Source organism: Sinohyriopsis cumingii, chromosome 2 (genome assembly GCF_028554795.1).
Source record: "Sinohyriopsis cumingii isolate HCF-2022 chromosome 2, ASM2855479v2, whole genome shotgun sequence".
Lineage (NCBI taxonomy): Eukaryota > Metazoa > Mollusca > Bivalvia > Unionida > Unionidae > Sinohyriopsis > Sinohyriopsis cumingii.
Window position 1 is genome coordinate 56,549,982 of NC_142962.1, and position 25,583 is coordinate 56,575,564.

A 25,583-nucleotide genomic window follows, 5' to 3' on the forward strand; every position below is an offset into this window, starting at 1 on the left:
ATTCTCTAAAATGAACAGCAACTAAAACACTAAAATGATTAGCAAACATAATATAATATTAAAATATATTATCAGACAATGTTGAGATTCAAGTTTATTACAAATATTATCATCTATTCAATGGGGTGATAAAATATTTTATGCTGTCAACTTTCTTCCAAATGTCTGCCCTGGTTTAAAGACCTGTCTGACATTAATGTTGATTCTGGAGGATTGAAGATAGGCCATAAATGGTTCCCAGTCGGATATGGATAAGGTCTGTATTATATTCTCATGTACTTCTTTATACAGATAAGAATTATCTTTACTTTCATCTTCCAAATTTCCATGTAAATGTTCATGAGCTGTGGCCATCTTGATCTGATAACTTGTTTCATCCACTACTGACCGATTTTCTTCAATATTCCAAGATGACCAATTACTGTCCTGGATCTCCTCCTGAGTCCACACTTTTTGGTCAGATTTTGAATTCCTTATGTGCAGTGTAGAATTATTTGCTTTGTTTGCTTGAACTAAAGGATCATCACTAACCAGATCTTGTTCTATGCCTCCTTTAAAATATATCGTATGACTTGTTACTCCACCTCCACAAAAACTTTTCCCTTCTGATAATTGTTTCTCCTCTACACAGGCTCCTTCTTCCAACCTTTCACTAGTATTTTTCTTGGTAATCACATATTTTTCATTCTGTTCACTTGAGCCTTCACCATGAACAGAGGAAATTGTGGAATTTTCAAACATGTCACGTGATTCACAGTTATCTTTCCTTGCATTTGATAATGATACAGTCTCATTTGCATTGTTGCTTTCCACCTCAAGGTTCTTTTTCTTTTCATGATAATTTTGTTTCATCTGCTTTTCTGTGTTCAAAGGCGGCTGGGTCAAAGCCTCTACATTATCATCAGATTTCATAGTCAAATCTCCAAACTGCTGTCTCTGATGAACCTTCAGATAATCAGTTTTCCAAGTTGATTCAGACCTGCTGTCAGAACTATCACCTATTTTTCCACTATCTAATTTCCTTTTCTTGTTTCCAATCTTAACACCTTCCCAAAGGAAACAAGTAGTTAAATAGTCTGCCTCAGCTGGCCATATCCTGGGCACTGCATGATATGCCAGTCTGGCTGCACCACTCATAATACAGATGTCTCCACTGTGAAGAAACAATGCCTTTGGTTTAGTTGCCTTGGTTTGACCACCAATTAGAAATATGGCATCCTGTCCAAGACTGAAAGAAATAAAAAAAATTATGAAAATGCTGAAAATGTTGCTAAAAATTCATAAAGGATTACCTTGTATAAAAGTAGAATATCAATCAATGAAACCTTCAAGGTACTGAGTATGTTCAAGAAATCACCAGCTTGACGAAATGATGTCTAAAATAACAATCGACATTACATAATGAATTACCAGTTCAAGTGATCCAGAGTGTCAGAGTCATCTAGGCTCTACTATATAAAATAAAAGTTATAAGATAAATAAAAATAAAAAACACACTATTTTTCATTCGAGATCATAATTCTAGGGTGCCCGAGTTAGAATTAATCTAATTAGATCTGGCCAGTATCTTATTCATATTAAACCAGAAACAAGAGCTTTCTCGTTCTCAATCTAGAAATTAAAATTTTGAGGGGAAATTCCAATCTCAATTTTTTTTTTAAATGGGTACATTTTCAAAATATCTCATTAGAACATCATGGTAGGGTTTGAAAATAAGAACATTTTGTGTGAAAATTTTGAGAAATTAGTGTGGATTCTGCAATCACACATTTTATAATAGACCCATATTAAAGAGTGATAAATCCTGACAATCACATGATCTATAATAGACCCTGATTAAAGTGTGATAAATCCTGGTATAACATGGTCTATAATAGAACCTGATTATAGAGTGATAAATCCTAACAATCACATGACCTATAATAGACCCTGATTAAAGAGTGATAAATCCTGGTATCATATGATCTATAATAGACCCTGATTAAAGAGTGATAAATCCTGGTATCACATGATCTATAATAGACCCTGATTAAAGAGTGATAAATCCTGACAGTCACATGATCTATAATGGACCCTGATTAAAGTGTGATAAAAACTGGTTTCACATGATCTATAACAGACCCTGATTAAAGAGTAATAAATCCTGATTTACAATTTCAGATGAAAAGCAGTGGTTACATCAGTCTTAATCTTTGAGCACACAGTTACTCATCACTAGTATCAGGTGTGTGTGTGTGTGTGATTTGGACTTTTTAACGTAGCTTTAACAATTTTTCAGTCATATTGCTATAATGTCTGCAGTGTGGCATTTTATAGTGATGTCTAGCACTGGGGCATCATGCCAAAGACACATAGCATGATGTCCCACCCAGTCACATTATCCTGACACCAGGCCGACCAGTCCTAACACTAACCTCTTAATGCTGAGCGCCAAGCGAGGCAGCTGTTAGTACCATTTTTGTAAGTCTTTGGCATGACTCGGTCGAGGATGGAAGCCACGACCCTAGTATCAGGTAGCATCCACAATAACAAGGGTTCCATTCTCAATCTGAATACAACTATTTCAAAACTTTCATCATTTAAGCTATGGTACAGCTAAAGTTAAATCTCATAATCTGTATTTGTCATAATAGAGTCAAGTCACAATGAACCTGACCTTTGACCCCAAATTTACCTAAAATGCAAGCCAGCCATAGAATTTGATATTTGTAGATGATGGACAACTTGATAAATTATACAGAAACAATCTTTTTGGTCATAAAATGTTAGTGTGGCAGACGAACATCATCATAACATGTTCTGCCTTATGTAATGCATACAAAAATTGCAACAGTGCAGAAACTGAACATAGTAATTTTTTGCAAATTTGTAATAATTCAACAATACGGACATTTCCAGCACATGTATTTTGAACAGAAAATCAGTGTTTCAAGTGAAAGCATGAAAAATATGTGATAAAAGATGACTAGGTGTTGAACAACACTGACTCTCACAGTCAGACAAACTATATCAAGGTGCAATTACACAATCATTTAGTTCACATCCTGAAATAAGATTGGTCATCAGTCTGTTAGAACATGCCTGTGATATCTCACTACATGAGACAGAATTTTGCAGTTTCATGCAATCTTACAGTCTCTGTATGTATGGGGGACTCCTCACACAAAAATATATTGGTATACAGAAATTTCTGTTAACAATTTTGCATGTTTACAGTGGAGTGACTAAATAAGAGTATGCTGTAGTTGTTGTAGGGTTTAACGCCATTTTTCAGCACGCAATAGCTTATACATGGTGGCCAGTATTAATGGTGGAGGAAGAACCCGGGAAAACCCTGGAAAGAACCACCGACCCACGAGAAGTTACTGGCAAGCTTTCTCACATACCCACACTGGCTGAATCCAAGACTCAAACCCACGCAGAGGTGAGATGGCAGTGATCCATAATGGAGTGCGCTTTAAACCACTCGGCCACTCGGGGCCCCAAATAAGAGTATGTAAATCTAAGGAAAATCTAATAACCATGCCTTTCAAATGTTTATTCTGCAAGTTGCAGATCATTCTTTGGTTATATAAATGTGTGCTTTACTCCATGTCATATGTAATTTATTCATGTATGGTCAAAATTACTTCAAATAACACCTTTTTTGCATACTGCATCAATGAACATGAAACAGCTTTAAAAACAAATCTCACAAAAAATTGCTCTATTTCACAGAATATTAAACCAAATCTGACAGATGGTGTCTATAAAATATAAAGGAATCTCGGAATTTCAAATATGCAGTGAATGACTGCTGGTCAAAGAGGTGTAGAAATAGCAGCATTACCTGATGGATATAAGAGGTGCTTGGTGGTCCATCTCTGAGTGATCTGTGTGGGCAGCCAGGGTGGAATCCATGTGGTAGTAATTCACAATGGCTGCCTCTGCCTGAAATTCTGGATAACCCAATGCTGTCCCTATACATTTACATAGCAGCCCAAGATCATCAGGGAATGAGGTGTATCTGCCTTCATAGTATTCCTACAACAAAATAAAATATATATAATAAAAAAAAAATATATATCCTCCAATAACCTGTGTATATGTCAGGCATGTATGAGGGTAACAATACTTTGACCAACTCCAAAATTACTCCTGTCAGACATTCCTAGTATTTTTACATTAGCAACTCTAAAATCAAAACATTTCAAATCTCTAATCTGACAAACAAAGTATGGCAAATTTTGTATGACAAGTGTAAAATGGTCCTGAGCATCGATAATAAGCGCTCTTCAATCTTGGCTTTCCACTTGCATCAACAGAGCCAATTAATGTATGAAATGCCAGATCCCAAATATTGTCAAGCATCTCCACCTTAAATTGTTATCATTCTTTTAACAATAAACATTGTTGTTGCTTTGTTTCAAATAAAAATGATTACGCATAAAATGATAGGAAAGTAAAGATCACTCAAGCAAATAGAATACATTTCCAAGTTTGGTTAATTTGTTGTTCAACTGTAAAAAATTGACAATCAAATATGTTTGAATTGCCACTGATTAATATTTAACAATATTTAGTATCATTGGGAACAAACTGCACTGTAACTTTTGCCAGGGTTAGCAGATATAGAATTTTTACAGTGTTTCAAATTTCCAAGTGCCAACCCAAGCTGATCATGCAGGAAGTATTGAACACACACACACACACACACACACACACACATATATATATATATATATATATATATATATATATATATATATATACCAAAAGATGCAACTGAGCCAAAAGCAACCCTCTTATTGCTATGTTCAGTGATGTGCAAGACAAGGTAGATGAAGCTATGACAATGAGACTTTCAAATTCCTATCAATAATGTACCTTTTCTGCATTGAGCATTTGTTGTGAACCACTTACAGTTGCCAGAAGCTCATCATTCTAGAGAGAAAGTCCATGTCACATAGATGCAATACATGAGTCTGACATTTCTTGCATAAAAACAATGAAAACTTTATATCTAAACAATAGATATACAGGAAAACCTATCTGTACTATATAGTATAGATCCAGATACATGTATCTCATCTTTTTCTGAACTTTTCATCATTTATTATCCATAAAGTCCTGTTGATGTAATGATCTTAACTTCAGTTTTTCCAGTCAAAATATGATATTACCTAGTTGTTTGCACATTTATTTTAGCAATTTCTTGGCACCATTACGGATTTAAAAGCTTGCCAAATATATATATATATATATATATATATATATATATATATATATATATATATATATATATAGCAATGGATGCAGGAAACTTTAATATAGTTATGCTAGAGTGCCCTCCTCCCATTATCAATGATCAAATGTTCAATGTCTGTCTGTCTCTCTCTTGAGAGATAGAGGGAATCAGACAGACAGAGACTGACGGAGGTATAAATGTAGCACTGAACAGCACATCATGACTACTGTATGATGCCAATTAAAAGTGAAAGTAAACAAATATAAAGATTAAGAACTGCACAACAAATGAATAAACTCTAAATTCAAAATAGGTATAAACACGGGAAAAAACACACAACATAAAGCATAAATGGTAAAGATGCTAATATTATGTAAAAGATATATATAAAAAACAAAGTTAACGTATAGATAAATCCTTAAAAATGGTCTAGTGAGAAGAATTTGTTTCAGTTAAATAGAAAAATCAATAATATATCCATACTTTAAATCACACAGAAATATTACTGATATTCCAACTTAATGAATAATTGGTTCCTAATTTAGACCACCTACTAATGCTGTCAGGCATTTGATTCTGTTAGGCAATGATGAGGGAATATGGTTATGTAACAAAGCTGGAAAGGAAGTTGAGTTGTGGGGATAGAATCATTCTAGTGAAGTTTCCAGCCACTATTTACTTGTATATCTTTCATACAATGTTTGTAGCTCTTAATCAATGGTAATTTATATCAACTTATTTGATTTACCGATTTTAGTACTGAATAACAAACTAACCAAACTCAAATAGATGCTTTGCTTGCTTCCTTGCTTTACCTCTGCTTTCCTACTTTTCTCTTTGTCATTACTTTCATCTGAAAAAATTGTTATAGCAATGCTGCCGACTTGAAGTGGACATTCTGTTTAATGCACAGCAATATAGACAGAATGACTTGGGTATGTCAGCATGCATAGCAGTACTGACAGAATAAATCAGGCACGTCAGCATGCACAGCAGTACAGACAGAATGACCTAGGCTAAGGCATGTCAGCATGCACAGCAATATCGACAGAATGACTTGGGTATGTCAGCATGCATAGCAGTACTGACAGAATGAATCAGGCACGTCAACATGCACAGCAATATAGACAGAATGACCTAGGCATTTCAGCATGCACAGCAATATCGACAGAATGACTCAGGCATTTCAGCATGCACATCAATATAGACAGAATGACTCGGGTATGTCAGCATGCAGGGCAGTATGGACAGAATAACTTGGCATGTCAACATTCACAGCCATGTAGACAGAATGACTCAGGCATGTCAGCATGCATAGCGGTACAGAGCACAGCAGTACAGAAAGAATGACTTGCACATTCAATATGCCTAATAGTGTAGACAGAATCACTCAGGCATGTCAGCATGTACAGCAATAAAGACATAATGACTTGGGTAGGTCAGCATGCATAGCAGTATAGACAGAATGACTTGCACATTCAATATGCCTAATAGTGTAGACAGAATCACTCAGGCATGTCAGCATGCACAGCAATAAGGACAGAATGACTTAGGTAGGTCAGCATGCATAGCAGTATAGACAGAATGACTTGGCATGTCAGCATACATAGTAGTATAGATGAATGGCTCAGGCATGTCAGCATGCATAATAATACAGACAGAATGACTCAGGCATGTCAGCATACATAGTAGTATAGATGAATCACTTAGGCATGTCAGCATGCATAGTAATACAGACAGAATGACTCAGGCATGTCAGCATACACAACAGTATAGACAGAATGACTCAGGCATGCTAGCATTCACAGCAATATAGATGGAATGACTCAGGCATGTCAACATGCACAGCAGTATAGACAGAATGACTCATGCATGTCAGCATGCACAGCAGTATAGACAGAATGACTCAGGCATGTCAACATGCACATCAATATAGACAAAATGACTCAGGCATGTCAGCATACACAACAGTACAGACAGACTGACTCAGGCATGCTAGCATTCACAGCAATATAGATGGAATGACTCAGGCATGTCAGCATGCACAGCAGTATAGACAGAATGACTCAGGCATGTCAGCGTGCACAGCAATATAGACAGAATGACTCAGGCATGTCAGCATGCACAGCAATATGGACAGAATGGCTAGAGCATGTCAGTGTATATCTTAATCTTTGTTGGTGTAATTATGAAGTCAGGAATAGGAAACAATATGACTGACGCTCAAGGCAGTCTGACACCCGCCATGTCAAGATTTGCCATCCTGTGCTTGTTTTGTCAGGTATGGGGTCTGAAATAGAGGATCTAAAGCATACACCTTAGGAATAGAAATGTTAAAAAAAGGACTGTGTCTGGACAACCAGCTATGAAAATCTCGTTGCCCAGCAAATTTTTCACATGGCCCAGTAAATGACAACAGTTGCCCCATAAACAGCTTTAATCAATTTTATTCAACAACTTACACTGGTAAATGATGAACATTCACTTGTATTGTTTCTTTAAGGGTTCACCCTAAGGGGCTGATTGTATGGACTGTGATTACTTAATCAGAGAATTTGTAGTAGACACATAAATCAGTATGGCCTCTTTCTGACAGCAATAACTCAACACTATGAAATTATAAGGAAATAACCCATACATAGTGTTATAGGTACCCTGATGGACAATTCAATCATCAAACGTTTGTCACTGAAAAATTACAAAATTCCAGTATAATTTTTAATGTGATCATCTTTTAATATTTTCCAGCTGTTCAAATGGGCTTTCACTATGGAAAAAATGGCAGACTGGCAATAAATTTTAGTTGTCCTTGGTTCCCTGGCAATGGAAATTTCTACTCTGACTTTATATTAAAAGATGTGCATTGAAGTATACAACTGTACATGCATTACATTACATTATTTGCATTTATTAGAGAAAAGTCATGGCACATGTAGACAATAAGATTCATGAAGATATTTTAAACAGGTAAAGTTATATGCATGACATTTGATAAATGATTCAATAGCATGTAATTTTCAAGTTTTTTGCATCCAAACAAAAATACCAGTCAGAAAATTTTATAGTTTGTTACATCTGTAATTTTACAAAAGACATTTTTTTAGAAATTTGGTCATAAATATTGTAGTCGATTAAACTGGAGTCAGATAAATTGAGTCAAGTAGATTATCTGTGCATAAATGGAAGTTTGATGGTTAGACTGGTTTACCTTTGTATTCCAGTCATAGTGATATCCTAATGTTGCCCATCTTAGCTTCATCAAATTACTGTCTTTCTTCAAATCTGGACTGTAAAAAAAAAGCACTTCTAATTGCTCAACAATGCAAATTTCCAAGTTTTTCTAATATATATTACACCCCACCCCCATCATACTAATAATAATAATAATAATAATAATAATGTGGACTTAGTACAGTGTTCAATCTTTAGAACATCTAAGCACTGTAAAATAATAGGTAACACAAAAAACATAAACAAAGACAAGATTGCAAAAAACCAACACCATGAAAATTAGAAAATAAAATCATGCTGACAATAATTAAGGAAGTAAACATTACTAAGTCTTTAAGTCCATTCTTAAAGTGAAAACAGTTGAGTTTTGAAAGACTCTTGAATGAGATCAGAGTGTCCTTGCGTCTAAGATCTATGGGCAATTCATTCCACCTGGCTGGGACCTGGAACGCAAAAGAATGTTGCGTATATGACTTCTTTTTAATGGTGGGAACAATGAGATTGCAAGTGTTGGAAGAAGAGTGTGAGTTTCCAGATGGGGTGTACACATGGGTGAAGTCAGATATGCATATTGGATTAAAGATAATAATGAAAATGTAGCATAGTGATCAGATTTTGTGTTTGATTCTGAATAGAACAGGTAGCCAGTGAAGGTTACAGAGCAGGGGGGAGGTGTGCTCAGTTCTTCATACTCTAAAGATGATCAGAGCAGCTGTGTTTTGAACTTTTTGACGTTTTTTATAACAGATACTGAGATTAAACAGATGGAAGTGAATTACAATAGTCTGGTCTTGAAAGTACTAAGGAACATACAAGTGTTGTAGTGGCATCAACTGAAAGTGTGTGTGTGTGTGTGTGTGATTTGGATTTTTAACGTACCTTTAACAATTTTTCAGTCATATCGCTATGATATCTGCAGTGACAGTTTATAGTGATGTCTAGCACTGGGGCATCATGCCGCAGACATGTAACATGATGTCCCACCCAGTCACATTATTCTGACACCATGAAACAAAGACTTACAAAAATGGTACTAACAGCTACCTCGCTTGGCGCTCAGCATTAAGAGGTTAGTGTTAGGACTGGTCGGCCTGGTGTCAGGATAATGAGACTGGGTGGGACATCATGCTACATGTCTGCAGCATGATGCCCCAGTGCTAATATCACTATAAACTGCCACACTGCAGACATCATAGCGATATGACTGAAAAGTTGTTAAAACTACGTTAAAAATCCAATTCATACACACACACACAAACACAAACACACCTACCAAATTACTAATTTATTTGGTATTTGCAAAAAAATTATATAAATTTTTAGTGATCAATCATATTTAATATATGAAATGCATAAAATAACCCATATACATGTGATAATATTAAAAACAATAAATATTTCAGGCATTTTAATACATGTATTGCTATACCATTTGAATGAATTTAGTGGCTTTGGTTTGTTTTGTTTGGCAATGAGAGTAAAGTGTCTCACTGAAGGATACACGATTGCACATAGTCACCCATCCAAGTTAAATGTAGCTTGTTGCCTAAAGGTTTCCAACCTTTCTAAATATAAGAACACACTTCACACTACTTTCTGGGCTATTAGGAGAACCTCAAGTCTACAGACACTCATTACAAGGGACATTTTAAACTACTTTCTGGGTTATGGAAAACCATCAAGTCCAGAGTGTATTTTGAACTCTCTTCAAGTGGTAAGAATTTAGCTCGCTATCTACAAAAAGCAGATAAAGTTTAACGCATACCCTGTTTCTGTTTGAGAGGCCTCCCAGATATTTCCCAGCTGCTCTGTATCCAGGTGTGCATCCAGGTTGGTTATGTTGGGTTTACAGGGGTAACTCTGGAGGCATCTCATCACCCAATACCTCTGATAGCCAGCCTCAAATGGATTTTTAATCACTACCAGACCTAGATATACAATTATAAACTTACATATAAACAGACTCAAGGAAAAAAATGCACAGCAGTACAGAAGTCACTTCTCTGATGATACACTGAAATTTCCTTTAAGTCACATTTATGCTCATTTGCATAAAGAAATTTGTAGTAATGTATCTAAAAAATATGAAATTTCAAACATTTATAACTTTAAGTACAGAAAATCTTTATATTAAAGTAAGACCAATGCAATAGAGTCTGAGTAATTTTTGCTCAGTGTTGATACTGCATTCCCCTCTATATGGCCCTTCATTATAGCACAGTTTCTGTTTTAAGGTGAGTATGGTAATGTATCACTAATTATATGTATTACCTATTTCATTATAATGTTGTCACAGTATAGGGTGACCTACTCTATGGTTCTCACAGACAGTACATATTTTCTATAGGTAATTGTTTGTGATGTCAAGAGCTATTTCTTAGTTGTCTCCCTTACAAAGACAGCCTCATGCAATGGGGTGGATGACTTTATCTGTAAGGTTATAATCACCACAATTTTGGCAGAAATTCAAGTCACTATACATCACACATGTACTTAATTAATCTCCATGAGCATGCTGAAAGTTAATTCTTAAGAAAAGAACTTCAGCAAAGCAATTATGTAATTATTTTCACCATGTACAGCCTATCATGCACTGAAAAATAGCATTAAAACCATAACAACAACATAATTATTTAATGTATAAAAACAGCCAGTTCTGCAAGAAAAAAATCTTTAAAATTCAGTGATGACATGAAGAAAAAAAAAGGAATTAAGTTTTGATCTTGGCCAAAGGAGGGATCACTTTAAAGTACCCAGCAATATAAACTCCCACTTGTCCGACAAACTGACTTACTTCATATACTAGTAAATGAGTCAGATTCCACTGCCAACTGCATAGACCCATATCTGCCGCTGCATGATGTATATATATAGTTTGTTAGAAGCAATCAGTAGAACAAACACTACAGACCATGATCAGACATGGATGAAAATTCTAAACTGGCATACACTGTTACAGTTATAGCACATCAAATGAAATACATTTTACTGCCTAAGAAAAACTGGCAACACAAAAGTTATTTTATAGAATAATTTTAGCTGAAGAGACTTAAAGCATTAAATTAGCTATACAGGTGAAACTATCTAAACACCAATTTAATTGATGTGCTTTCATTTTAAAGCCATTTATAATGTAGAATTAACATTCAGTCTTCTTTCAATTTATACCAATTTTTGACTTGAGCCGTAACCTCAGGAATGTATCTATGGCATAAATTAATATCACCTGTAAATAACTCATAATAAATTACCAAGAATGGGTAAACTTCCATGTGGTTAAATTCTTTAAAATGTGTAAGTAGATATACATCAATGAATCACCATGGCAAATCTCTGTGAGCTTCTCAAGACATTTCTCACACATCCAGATCATGACCCAATAGTCGTAACCAAAAGTCATTCATGAATATGTATCTGCCTCTTACAAATGCATATATAAAGTTTTGTCTGAAAATGTTAAAAATGTCAGTGTAATTGCAGTTCTTGTCTGTTTGACCTTTGATTCCCACTATGTGACCCAAAAAGGTGGCATTCCTCTCACATATGGTCACCTAATAAACAACCTATATACAAAGTTTGGTGAATTTTCAAAAAGAATTTTACGACATGTGGTTAATGACAGATGGTCAGACAGACGATATTGAAACAATCCTGACTACCTGTCAACTTGTATTTTTATAAAGTGCATTTGCACATATCATTAATGTTGGAGATAATTTATAATCTCCATTTATTTTTTACATTCCCTTCATGTTAGAAAGTCGTACCTCTGTTTCCAATGCAAATAATAGTAACTGTAGTATCAGTTTTTGTAATATGACGCCTGGACAAAGGAAAAGTAATTTGATACAATATGTAAATCATATAACAATGATTTGTTTAAATATTTATCATCTGGGTAAATATTTCTGAAGCCCAGTGTGTACATGACAGGATTGTAAACTGTTATCACTTACCTTCTATTTTGTGAGAGAAATAGGTAATTGTATCCATTTTTCTCCAGGATTAAGGTAAGACTCGTATATGTTCATTATTTTTCGTCACCAGTGTCATGAAACCGTTCATCATCAATGTTGAATCTTTGTATAATTTATTGTGAAATAATTGCTATTTTTGTCGTTTACTACTGTGTGTATTGGACGCTCTGCTTTCCACTAGGAGGCGCTCAGGTTAATCTTTCCGAATTCGTCCATATTTAGTCATATTCGTGAAAACTTTGTCATGAATTTCCCGAGTGTGTCCCCAAAACCTATCAATAGGGGTGAGATCTGCCGTTTAGGCAGTTGTGGTTCTACTGGATTCCAGTAAAGGTCTCAAGACCAATCAAAAAGTCTCAACTGATAATTTCAAGCCTTAAAAGCAAGGTAGACTAGTTACTACCGACACATTAAATTTAGTACTCATAATGACTACTATAAAGTTTCTCTGAAATTGCTCATTATATCAGATAAAAACTCCCATAGAGGGATTTAGCTGACGACACTGTCACTGTGTCGTCATCAACACAGCCGTCTGCCATCCACTGGAAATTTAATATTCCGATTGGCATTATCAAATTTCCTACTCAATTTCATGTAACATTTTGAAATCACAAATCACAATCCATTTTGTAGTGGTTGTGTCATTTAGTTGTCGAAATAATATATCCGCCACAATGACACACTGTGTCACTCAAGGTATAACGGTACCAACTGCGCAAGTCCAAGTAGGTGGAGCTTAAGGTGTAGGGAACATTGTATTCAGAATTAAAGAACAACACTAGCTGTGATTGGTGCATTATGTAAGAGTTGTTCTTTCTTTTTGACTTAAAAAAAAGTTGAGCCTCTTGGCAACATGCGAGTTTGTGTTAATTTCTATCTAGATCATATTTTGTATTTTTTATGATTTTTTTAAAATATGGTACACATAGCTGAATATGTGCTTGTTGTGACTAGATAATTCTTACCCCGTCTAGTTCCAGTAGAGTTATCTTTCTTAAATGCAATGGAGTACCTGGTTATGTCATTGTCAAATTGACAATCTAGCATTGTTCTCTATGACAGTGTGTGACATGCATGCTCAAGTAGGATAGAAAGTATATTTATTTCACAAAACATTAGCACTGAGGTATATGGAAAAACAATTGGTACCGTGATACCTCAAAACGACACACATTGTCGCATTCAACTCAAGTGACACACCATTGACATCCGGTTTCAGACTGTGTCGCTCACCAGACTGTGGGGGCGCTCACCAGATAATACGTACTTTTGAGAGAGTGATGTATGTAAGGTGAAGTAGTTCGCATTTAAAACATGCACAATGGAGAGAATGTTGGCATACCTCTATGCTACATTAATGTAATGTGGATGATATTTCTTTTGAATATTGTACTTTTGGAAATTTTACATGATTTAAGCACACTGCTAACTAACATAACTGCTCCCTTGTGTTAAAAAATCAGCCTGAATTAGTCTAAAGTACACTATACATAGCAGCTATTAAAATAGGGAAAATGAATTTTGCCAGACTAGACAATACCAGCTTCTGAAAGTGCAATGAATGAATTACCAAATATATAAAATGTAAAAAAAGTTATTGGCTCTTTTTATACAATTTACCTCTGAAGTTCAGGAAGTGAAAATGACCAAGTAGAGCTAGCACTTTTTTGAAAGGTGCACATCTGAAGTAAGGCCAAGCTATATACTCTATAACCCATAGTACACCCATCAATCATACACTAAAATAAAGGGAATTAAAGGTTCTTTGCATTATACCCAAGATATACAAGGTCTTTTTTAAATAGCCAGTATAACCAGTGAGGAAAGCCGGGGAAATTCTTTTTCTTTAAAATCCTAACTCTATGCAAAATACAAAACTAGAGAGCCACCTTAAAACAAATATAAAAATGTTTGCAATTATTTTTTTTATTTTCATATAATTATGTATGATGTTCTGAATAAAATGGTACATTCATATTGATGTTAAACATGAAAATAAGCTAATTATGATCATTTTGCTCTTGCTTACATAATTTGCCATGAGGTACGTTTGTGTGAGTAGTGACCTTAATTATGGGGAAATTAGAAATCTTAGAATATATGAATAGAGTCAACTTAAATTTAAAACTGTTGCAATAAGTGACAGAAATATATGGTGAAAATGTTTCTTTTCATTGATTTGCAATGAAATAAAAAATAAATGAAGAGAAAGTGAATTCGCTTCTTCCATATTAAACAATAGGCAAATATTTTACACTTTGACCTTTGACCTTTATGAACCTAATGAGTTACCTCCCTTTTCAAATTGTAAAATTCATTGTTGATATCTCAGAAATAATTCTGGCTAGTTTCATGTTCCTGTCATTCTGCATAACATTGGTTGCTATGCTTACAAAATGTAATGTCCATTCTTAAAATAGCTCACTTTTTATTATGGGGGGGGGGGGCTGGACTTGTTAGACACTCTGACACTCATAAATACTGTTCTGTGGGGGGAAAGGCAGGAGAATTATTCAAAATGATTGTTTTGATGCTTGCGACTTAAATGTTTCAGCCATATAAACATAATTAAATCACACAAAAATAATACGTATATCCTCTTTATGGGGGCGCTCACCAGATAATATGTACTTTTGAGAGAGTGACATATGTAAGGTGAAGTAGTTTGCATTTAAAACATGCACAATGGAGAGAATGTTGACATACCTCTATGCTACATTAATGTAATGTGGATGATATTTCTTTTGGATATTGTACTTTTGGAAATTTTACATGATTTAAGCACACTGCTAACTAAAATGACTGCTCCCTTGTGTTAAAAAATCAGCCTGAATTAGTCTAAAGTACACTATACATAGCAGCTATTAAAATAGGGAAAATGAATTTTGCCAGACTAGACAATACCAGCTTCTGAAAGTGCAATGAATGAATTACCAAATATATAAAATGTAAAAAAAGTTATTGGCTCTTTTTATACAATTTACCTCTGAAGTTCAGGAAGTGAAAATGACCAAGTAGAGCTAGCACTTTTTTGAAAGGTGCACATCTGAAGTAAGGCCAAGCTGTATACTCTATAACCCACAGTACACCCATCAATCATACACCAAAATAAAGGGAATTAAAGGTTCTTTGCATTATACCTAAGATATACAAGGTCTTTTTTAAATAGCCAGTAGAACCAGTTAGGAAAGCCAGGGAAATTCTTTTTCTTTAAAATCCTAACCCTAAGCAAAATATGAAACTGTATAGCGCCACCTGTGTCTCAGCCAACAAACGCGACACACTATTAACATCCGGTTACAGACTGTGCCTCTAACATATTTACCACTGGACTCTAAAACACAAACCCGGGTCTGGTTCCGAACCTTGATTGGGTGCACAAAATTACCACTTCGGTGCGTTATATGAACAAATTTTGATATAATTAGTTTCTTTTTCTGTATAAGATTTGTTTGGGAATTGGGATTATCTGAGTTAGAGATGATGTGAATTAGGACAAATGGAACATTTATGCTGATTTTCACATGCAATTTAACACTGAAATTATTGTTGTCATTTCAACATGCTTTATGAAACAACTGTTCTGAAAATTGGCAAATCATATAATTCACTATTCTGAGCACTAGATTTTGTGAGAAAACACATTCAACCCTGGAAGACATATAATAAACTGTGTTGACTATTTATATTTGTTTTGTTCTGTGCTTTTATGACCTATATAAGAACGTTTGTAGTGAACACACATTTCTTGACACTACAATACACTGGAGAGGTCTAGTAACTGAAAAAGGCGTGAGCCGTCCATCTATTCCATTTTATTTGACCTTGACCCTTGGCACATTACAATATATCATAATATCCTTCCTCAAATGTGTGGGAATATTAATTTAACCTCATGAAAAGGAATACAGTACTTGTAAAATTGAAAAATCAAGAAAAGAAAAAAGTAAATAGTTCACACTTTGTCAAAATTATTTAATACTATAAGTTAAATGCTCTTTTGGTTCAAACCAAGTTTCCATTTGCTGAAACCTGAATCAGATCTGAAATAAGATCATCATCTTTCGGATTAATTTTACACTGTTGCCTTTCTGAAAGAAATGACTGAGACTAGTAGAATTTAAATAATATACTGTGTACAGGATATTTTTTCAAGAAAATGAAACAACTTTCTACTGCAATCCTATAGAAAAATCATCCATTATAAAGAAACTCATCTAACTCCACTTAGGTTTCTTTTTCTAATCTGTCACCTAGTTAAAAATCTATATTTTTATCAGCCAATAAAACACCAGGTCTGTAATGATTACCAAGAGAACCATTGATGGTTTGAGTATTAGTGGAAACCATATACAGAATTTGGTAACCAGTCAACCATCAACCACCCAAACCTCATAGCATCAAGCAAAATTCAGTTAGCTGAGAAAAGGTATAAACAAATTGAAAATGTGAAGAAAACCTCTGACTTTCAACCTTTTCTTAAACAGGCAAAGCTTTAAATATCAACCGAAACACAGCAGCACATCTATCCCAGATGCCGCCCAGTACTATATAATGTACCATAATTTTAACTCTAAGATATGATACAAATACATGCTAATACCATCTTTACTTATACTTTCTTATGCTTTGTTTTAACACAAGCAGCATTTAAGTTCAGTGCTTATTATTTTAGTGACCATGACAACTGGCCGGATTAGTACTGATTACTGCATGCAACAGCTGTGCCTAATGATCTGGAGATTGCATGTATTCTTGGAGCTCATGCATAAGGAAGTCTGTCAGCAAAAGTAACACACAAGTTACCATATATACTCACTTATAAGACTAGTCCAACTGCAAACTGCGCAACTCCCATTGGGTCATATGCAGTTTGTTGGGAGTAATCAGTAGAACAAACAACAAAGCAAACTTAACACGTTCTGTTCGTTTAGAAATCCGATCACTTTTATTTAGGCATAATGGGATTGCGAATCGCAAGCAGTACTGACTTACCTCCAAAACTGAAGGGTTTCACAATGAGCAAAATCTAAGCACATCCAAAAATGAAGCTATGAAAATGAAAGTGCTCCAATAAGCGAAAGCAATTTTACACTTTGCAAAAACATACTAACACACTTATTTTAAAGATATGTGCTGCATTTAAAATTACTTCCAAGAGATGTATTAGACTGACTTCAGTAAGTCATGAAAATTAACAAGTAGAGCCACATTTGGAACTAATTTGTTGCTCTTCACAAAGATATGTGACCTCAGAGTTGGTCAGTGTAGGGATAACTGGATAGTAAATTGCTAGATAGAACAACAGCTTATTTAGCGACTATGGGGCAGAGTGACAACACAGACCCTGATCTACAGGCACATCATGCTATGGCAGCTCAAGATATTTTTTGTTTGAAGTTTGACCCAACCTATGAATGCACATGGTACACAAAGTGGAAACTTAGATTATGCTGTAATTCTTACCAGTTCACACTTCATAAACGAAGTGTTCTGAATTTCATTAACTGTCAATGGTCTGTTTATGTATTAAGGTAACTGGGTATGGAAATTACTTACTGTTTAAGCCCTATAAAGTACTGTTTCTTTTCATTCTTTTAAAACCACTTACTACTTACTGACAGGCAATTTGTAAACAATTTATTCCTCTGAAAATAATGATGCAAATACTAAATCACATATGATTTATGATACCAATAATTCTCAATAAGTATAGACATACCTTGAAAACAACACGAACACCTATTTTCTTCCATTGTTTCAAAATATCTAGTGTTGATGCAAGCATTTGAAAACAGCTAATTGTGTAATGTTCCTATATAGATATATCTGTATTCTAGCATGCATTTGAACACAGCTAATTTTGAAAGATTCCTAAGTTTTAAAAAAATGTAGCATTCAAGCAAACATGGGTACAGCAAATTGTGTCCGATTCCATTATGAAAATATCTAGTGCTCTAAAAAATTTTTCAAGATGGTAAATGATCTCTTTATTGTACAGCAGCACACACGTACCTGGCACTTGATCCAAGGCGAATGCTTCCCACTGACAGATTGGTTTCAATCCCAACATGCACTCCACCTCTCTTGAATTTGTCTCGAGTTCAAGCTCTTGAATCTGATAAGAAAGCATTGAAAAGATGGCATGGAAATGGAAGAATATTCAATCAGATACATTCAACAATGAGATAACAACAATACTGATAAAGCATAAATAACAGCAAATTGAATGTAAACAGAAAATGTTTACATATGTTTTAATCTGATTTAAATTTTAATCCCAACATAGCCTTAGGAGTTTTATAGATTAGCTTTATTAACCCACACTTTACAACATCAAGGTTTATGTTCTGCCAACAATTGGAATTCCCCATCCACTTAATTTTAGTAACTTATTGGAGAGTGCTGCACTTCATGTTAGGGATAGTTATCATTAGAAATGGTACGTCCTGAGTTATGTGTTATTTTTATTACTTCATACATGAGTACCTGTAATTTCATTGGTGAATAACAAGGTTAACAAAATATGACCTCATATCAGTGTTTGTTATGCTGGAAATTTGTATTAAATCACACTCGCTCATCAGTATTCAACTACTCAGCAGTTTATTATTAGTGTAGACCTCAGCTCTGTTTGTCAGGGCTATTAAGACCATTTCAAGGTTGCAAGTCCTAACTTTCAAGATCCTAAGTTTTATTAAATCCAGGTATGATTATTTGCCATTTATTTAAAGATAGAACTTAATCTGAAGTAGGATGTATAGGTGCTGGGGGGATTGGTTTCATTTTCTGGAGCTTAATGTCATTTTTCAGCACATGAAACCACTTTACTTCATTCTGTCACAGTGACTTTGAACTTTGACCTTTTGACCCCCAATCAAATGGCTTCATCCTTATCCCAAATTCAAGCCATCCCAAAAACTAGTCCAGATATGTGATGTAGAACTAATATTGTTGTGCCAAAAATATATTTTGACTTTCAGTCAGTAACCTCAAAACTGACAGGTTTCTTCCTTACCCCATATGCAAGCATCCCCCAATGTTCACACCAGGTATGCGATTTATCACCTATTGTGCAGAAAATATTTTCTCTCTTTAAAGTCATAGTGACCTTTGACAGAACTCAGGTTATTATGCAGAAACAAATTTTCTTCTTTCAGTTACAATAACCCTGACCTTTTGAACTAATTCAATAGGGCTCGTCTAAACCCCAATGCAAGCAATCCACAAACTTTGGTATCGATAGAATTTGAAGAACCCAAGATAATGAGCAGAAACAACTTTTCTTCTTTCAGTTAAAATGACCATGATCTTTTGATCCCAATATCTAAAGATTCTTCCTTTCCCCAAGTGAAAGCCATCATATTAATGGAAAATTCAGCAAAGGAGAGAAAACATACATCTGTTTGTATTTCATTATCTCTAGCAATAAAACTTCACATTTTCAGTGCCTTTTTATGAAAATGATTTAATGTGAAACATTATCTTAACTCTAAATCATGATGCAAATGTAAGTAAACTGGATCTAATAATTTTTCATGTAAAAGTATAAAAGGTTCATACTGTGTTTGCTTATGTTTTTTACCCCCTAAGTAAATCCTTTGTAATTTCTACAGGCCCAATATAAATTACATGCATTTACATGATTTAAATTATAAACCTGTTATGTCTAATGAAAATAAGCACTGCATCACCTAAAAACTTTTGGTGTTTGTAAGGAATGCAGTACATGTACAATTTTCTCTCCCTTAAAATTCACCACAAAAAAACAAGAAAACAAATTATGCAGTAATTTACTATATTAGGTGACATTGCAGCTTACTGACTGAACTTTATTCACTACACAACAGAGAATAACTTTTCTATTCATGATAGAGACATCATGGAGGAGGATGACCTGCATGCAAGTGCTCGGGTTAGTAATCTTGTGTATCAGCAGCCCATGAAAGCCAATATTTTGTAATATGATTGGGTTCTGTCCACCTGTCCCTAATGGTAATTCCTGTGACAGCAGAAAAAATATAAGGTCTTTAATTTAAATTAAATCTCCTTTTTGATGCAGAAGAGATGCATACTAATTTATATGTTGACCTCTGACCTGGTTATTACATAACATGGCATAATGTGACTTATCCCATATCAGATTTTAATCAGATCTCCATAGTCTACATGGGGATCTGAAAGCCACCAATAAGAGGTCATGTTCTACTGGCTCACCAATAAAAAATCACAGCTTTCAAATTTCTGTTTAAGTGACATGCATTATTCAAAACATCTTGCTACTAACAATAACTCTCCCAATCAAGAAATGCAATGTTTTATCTGATAGGCTACTAAAAATAAGTGGACTGGGAATTCCAATAGGTCACCACACAAAATTGTTTTATCAGTGTCTGTCAGATCTCCAGGTAGGATTTTGCAAATCTTATTTTAATCTAGTTGGATTTATTTATTTACTGATTTTCAACAGAAAATGTTCATTGACATTTCAACTCATTTGCCAGTTGTTTTAACAGGACTGATCTATTATTGTCATGTTCACATTGGTGCATTCATATGTTAATTTCTATACTATTATTGCAGATTACAACTTCTATAGAAAAGATGTCTCTCATTCTCCAAAAAGAGTGTTATTTACATAAAACCTGATTTATGTTTTACTTTGATAATCAGGGATTGCGCTGGGGTTCGCCAATGTTACAATTTGTTATTTTTTTTCTTATTGGCAACAAAATATATCATCTGGCGATCTTTTTGGTGACAACATTTCTGCCTGTTCAAAATTGTATATACAGTCTTGGGTTTGGAGTGGATAAATTTGAAGACAGGAAGCTGTAAATTTGGATATAAAATTGCACTGGAATCTATTGTTACATAAAAAAAATCCTTTGAATAAAAAACACCCTAACAGTGCATTGTTATATTATAATCTGCTTATGCTGATGTCTGGCCTTAGTACTCTGTGCTGGAATATAACCCAAATAGTCAGGCTACCGGACTAGCTACAATTGACCATCTCTGAAGGCGGGACTGGGAATGACTACAATCTACCAGACATTGTCAATTCTTTTCCCTTTTTGAAAAATGTTGCTGAAACTTCAAAGAAAACTTATTACCTTTGATCATTCTGTATATATACTAAGCAAATTAAACAAAATTTCTGTCTCCATCAATGTTTTACAATTATCTGAAGCTGCAGCAATATGAAACGGACATTTATTTGGTCCTTCAAAGAGTGCCTTTAGCAGTGCCTTTGATAACACATGAACCTTCATCAAAGCAAGCCAAAGACCTTTGATCAAAGAAAGTTAGCAACAAACTTAAATAAAAGCATTGTTTCATTTTTCATAGTGATTGGAACATATTTTTATGACATGAAAGTTTCCTGTTTGTAACAAAAAAGTAAATGCTTAAGATCGCTACCAATGGCAGTTTAAAAATAAAATTAAAGTTCCAATAGTATGAAACAATAGATATCTGGCCATCAAGTTAAATGAAGGTGGGACATCTATGACGAATGTTAAACATTTTAATTTGTTCGTATGTTTTCATTTCCCTACAAAAAGCCTCATCCCCTTGGTAGCCTCTGCATCATGGTGCAGTAGTTGTCTCTGGCTGACCAAAATCTAGGTCAATTTAAGTACATGTACACGATGCATATAAACAACTAGACAACCAAGTGTTACTAGGACAATAAATATCAGAGTGAATTGTTTCTGAAAACATGTTGTTGACAATGAGATATAGATCACCGTTTTCTATATATACATTTTTGTTGTGTTTTCTAACAGGATTTAACTGATACATGAATTTTCTAACATATGATCAAATACTCTAATTCATGGATTTTTCAAATGCATGTATATTATTTAACACATTGTGGAGTGTTCTAAACAAATGTAAGTTGTCAATATACAAGTGTATTTCAGACTAGTTGTCTTCGTTTAATCAAAATTTCCATTTTTCCATTTTTTTTCTTTGCATAAATCATAGTCACTGATGACAGGTCATCTCTTAAAAATTTCTCTTGTGTGTAAAATTTCAATTTATTTTCAGCCCTCCCCCCTTACTTACCTAAACATGTTGACAATATTACCTTGGTCCCGAGGATGTTGAGATAAATGGATAGTACTGTAATATGAAAATGGTGAAAAAAAATTGAAAATTGGCGACAAAATATCGAGGTTGGTGATTTGTTCTGTGGCAACTTTTATAAAGCCAGTGCCATCCCTGAATAATTGTTTAGATTTTTCAGCAATTCTTGTATTATCAAATCACAGCTAACACTTTGCTTCATTCAGTAGAAAGCACTTCCATTTAACAGACCTAGATTAGACCTAGATTTAGAAAGGGATGATGGTAAATGGCTGCGACATAATTATCCTGGCAAATTTGATATTTGGCATGAAAAGCAGTCACAAACGTGAAGATAATATGTTACTGTTGATGATCTGGTATTGTCGCACACACTTTATTGAGACTGCAATAAATCCAAAATGTATAAATTACTCATGGGAAACCAAATATTTCAAAACAGCATTATCCTTACTTCAATAAAGCAATACTTGTTTGGAAAGAACACTGAAATATTGTGTATGTACAAATTTCTGATATTACACAACTTATGGTTCACAGTAACACATGCAGCATGGATAAAAGATCTCAAGAAAAAGCGCAACAAGTCGGGATTCCAAATTGCTTTAGTCCAAGCTGGAGCCCAACATATACAATGCTGTCGGACATTTCTGTGCACTTTAGGTTTTTGTCTCCAATATTGAAGCAAAACACATACCGAATTTGACCGATTGACGAAAATAAAATACAGCAATGTTTACCATTTGAAAGGAGACAATTGTCACCAGAATATTTTGTTCAAAATAATATTAATTTTGGACACAGGGGACACCACCCCCTTGTTTCCCTGACTTGCGATATGTCGGACTATTCGGCGCACAGCTTTGAAAAGATGTAATGTTTATTAATCAGGCAATAGAAATGAAATGCATTACTTTGGACTGTTTCTGTCAGCATTTCAGTCAAGTAATTAGGTCAGGTTTATAGCTACTTTTACAAAATTCATCATAATAATGCCAATAAATAGCAAGATATATTAAGCAAACAAAACAGATCTGATAAAAAAGTTAGTAAAGTTCAACATTTTATTAAAAAATAATCTATTATGTGGAAGAGAAACAACAATGAATAAGATGTAATGTGTTTACAACGTCTTGCTGATGGGGAAAAATTACAAAAGAATTGAGAAACAGACTATATGCTGGTGAATTTCTTGAGAATTTATATTGTAGTGGCAAGTTGACACATTGGGCAGCAGACGATTTTGTACATGTGGGACAACTTCCTGCAAAAATGGAAACTTGGATTAAAAACAAAAATGCAGTATTGTTTTAAGGTATACATTTCCATCGTTTATATAATGTATTTATTTGTATGATTCTAAGATACATAGTAAATCGGATTTTCTGGGTTAACTTTTCAAGAAGGCCATGGAATGGGTCTTCATGTTGACATTTAGAAATCACATTTTCATATGCATTTGGAGTTGAAATGCCGGATATTTTTGTACTTTATGAATATCACATTTCTTAATTAAATTGCGATCGTTCTTTCTTCATACAAAATGGATTTTTGACCCAAAATAATACGTGATTCAATGTTTACAGAAATGACGTATCGTTGCGCAGAATTACATGACGCGCAGAATTGTCCGACATGGTGGTACATCCTTCTTGGAAGTTTAAAACAATTACTGGACAGTACTATCTGAATAAAAAGAGAACATAATTTCTACCCAAAAAGGAATGGCGTTAAAGCAAGCTCTAAGATCTATAACTTCCGTGATATCAGGGGGAGGGAGACGGCGCTTATACTTCTTGAATTCAGCTTTAAAGTTATCTTGGTCGGATGAATTACATATGTTCATGGACGCATCCATATTGAAACGGCAGACTTCCACTTATTATGCAAACGGAACCGGCTTCTACCCAATGAATCGTCATCACTGCAAATATCCGGTACTTTGTCATTTTGGACAGCCTCAAAACTTTATCACAGGATAAAATCTGAAATCTCATAACCTATTGGCTCATTTTATGTGACAAACTTTATATATATAAAGTAGTGTCAATTTTGTAGATGTTCTCAAAACAAATTTTGCCACGATTAGTGTGACACATAACAATAAACTGACTAATGGGCTAAGTACCATATTAATTCACTAGAATGCAGTAGTTTTAACATTCCTGGTTTGGAGCATGACTCATTTTTAACCGGGATAACGGTCAGAGGGATGGAAAAGGCAAGGTGAATTTGGGTTTCAGTAGCAGAAAAAAATGACAAATTGGAGACTATCCAGAGACAATTTTGTTCAATTTTAACTAAGTGTCATAAAGTGAAATTTTCTGAGAATCAGTTTATTTAATAAGTGCAGAATAAAGAATATTTCTAACTTTGATGGGCATGTATTAATTTTTGGTAGTTAGATAAATTGAATTCTGTCTGGCTAAGCTAAATAAGGGTTATGTGTTTCACAAATCAAATTCAATGTTTTAAGTATTTTGCCTAAAAAAATTAGTCAAGTTACGTTTCTACTGGGAGGCAAGAAGTTCTCAGCTCCTGGGGGAGTAGAAAGTACTCTCTTGCTACAAATTATCCAATGAACAGGTGAAAGGAAGTTTGAAGGACATGGAACTTTAAGGTCAGAGAGATTCTGCCACAAAATCTCAAAAGCACAGGGTTTGTCTCTATTTCATGAAATATGTACTTTGAAAAGAGTTGGTAATTATTTTTATAATTTATTTGTTTTCAATTCATACATCGATTTTCCTATGATGAGTTTGGAAGATTATTGTTTGCATTCATTTGTCTTGAATGTCATATGACCCATTTATATTAAGAATTTCATGCATTACTTATTTGATAAGAGTTTGAGAGAATTGTGCGAATTCATGTCTTTAATGATATGAAGCAAATAGGCTAGGAATTGATATTACTATGTCTGGAAATGCAATGCCAGTGAAATGCTAGTTTGCACATATTGTCATTAAGACAGGAAGTGAATTTAATTAATTCTTTGTACAATTAAGATGTGAATTCTGTTAACTGAAAATCAATGATATTAGCAGTAG

General features: G+C 34.3%; 1 protein-coding gene across 2 annotated transcripts; it reads right to left on the minus strand.

Moving 5' to 3' along the window:
- Positions 1–81: 81 nt before the first annotated feature.
- On the minus strand, positions 82–24,397 carry LOC149804916 (uncharacterized). 2 transcript variants are annotated; one of them, XM_089945855.1, is made up of 6 exons: positions 24,248–24,397; positions 18,454–18,556; positions 10,224–10,386; positions 8,436–8,514; positions 3,830–4,023; positions 82–1,228 (listed from the first exon to the last, which is right to left on the minus strand). In XM_089945855.1, exons 1-6 carry the CDS (start codon positions 24,389–24,391, stop codon positions 139–141), a joined length of 1,773 nt encoding a protein of 590 aa, XP_089801981.1. In that variant the 5' UTR covers positions 24,392–24,397; the 3' UTR covers positions 82–138. The 2 variants fall into 2 exon arrangements, with proteins under 2 accessions (XP_089801981.1, XP_089801989.1); XM_089945863.1 differs by having other exon boundaries at positions 24,327–24,366.
- Between the last annotated feature and the right edge of the window lie 1,186 nt (positions 24,398–25,583).

What these genes read in the sequence shown, in the direction of transcription:
- LOC149804916 (XM_089945855.1), bottom strand. Translation starts at nt 24,391, where the DNA reads ATGGATGCGTCCATGAACATATGTAATTCATCCGACCAAGATAACTTT. An exon ending in TTAACGCCATTCCTTTTTGG is followed by an intron (nt 18,557 to 24,247) that starts GTAGAAATTATG and finishes CTTTCTTATCAG; the next exon opens with ATTCAAGAGCTTGAACTCGA. An exon ending in ACTATGACTGGAATACAAAG is followed by an intron (nt 4,024 to 8,435) that starts GTAAACCAGTCT and finishes ATTTTGTTGTAG; the next exon opens with GAATACTATGAAGGCAGATA.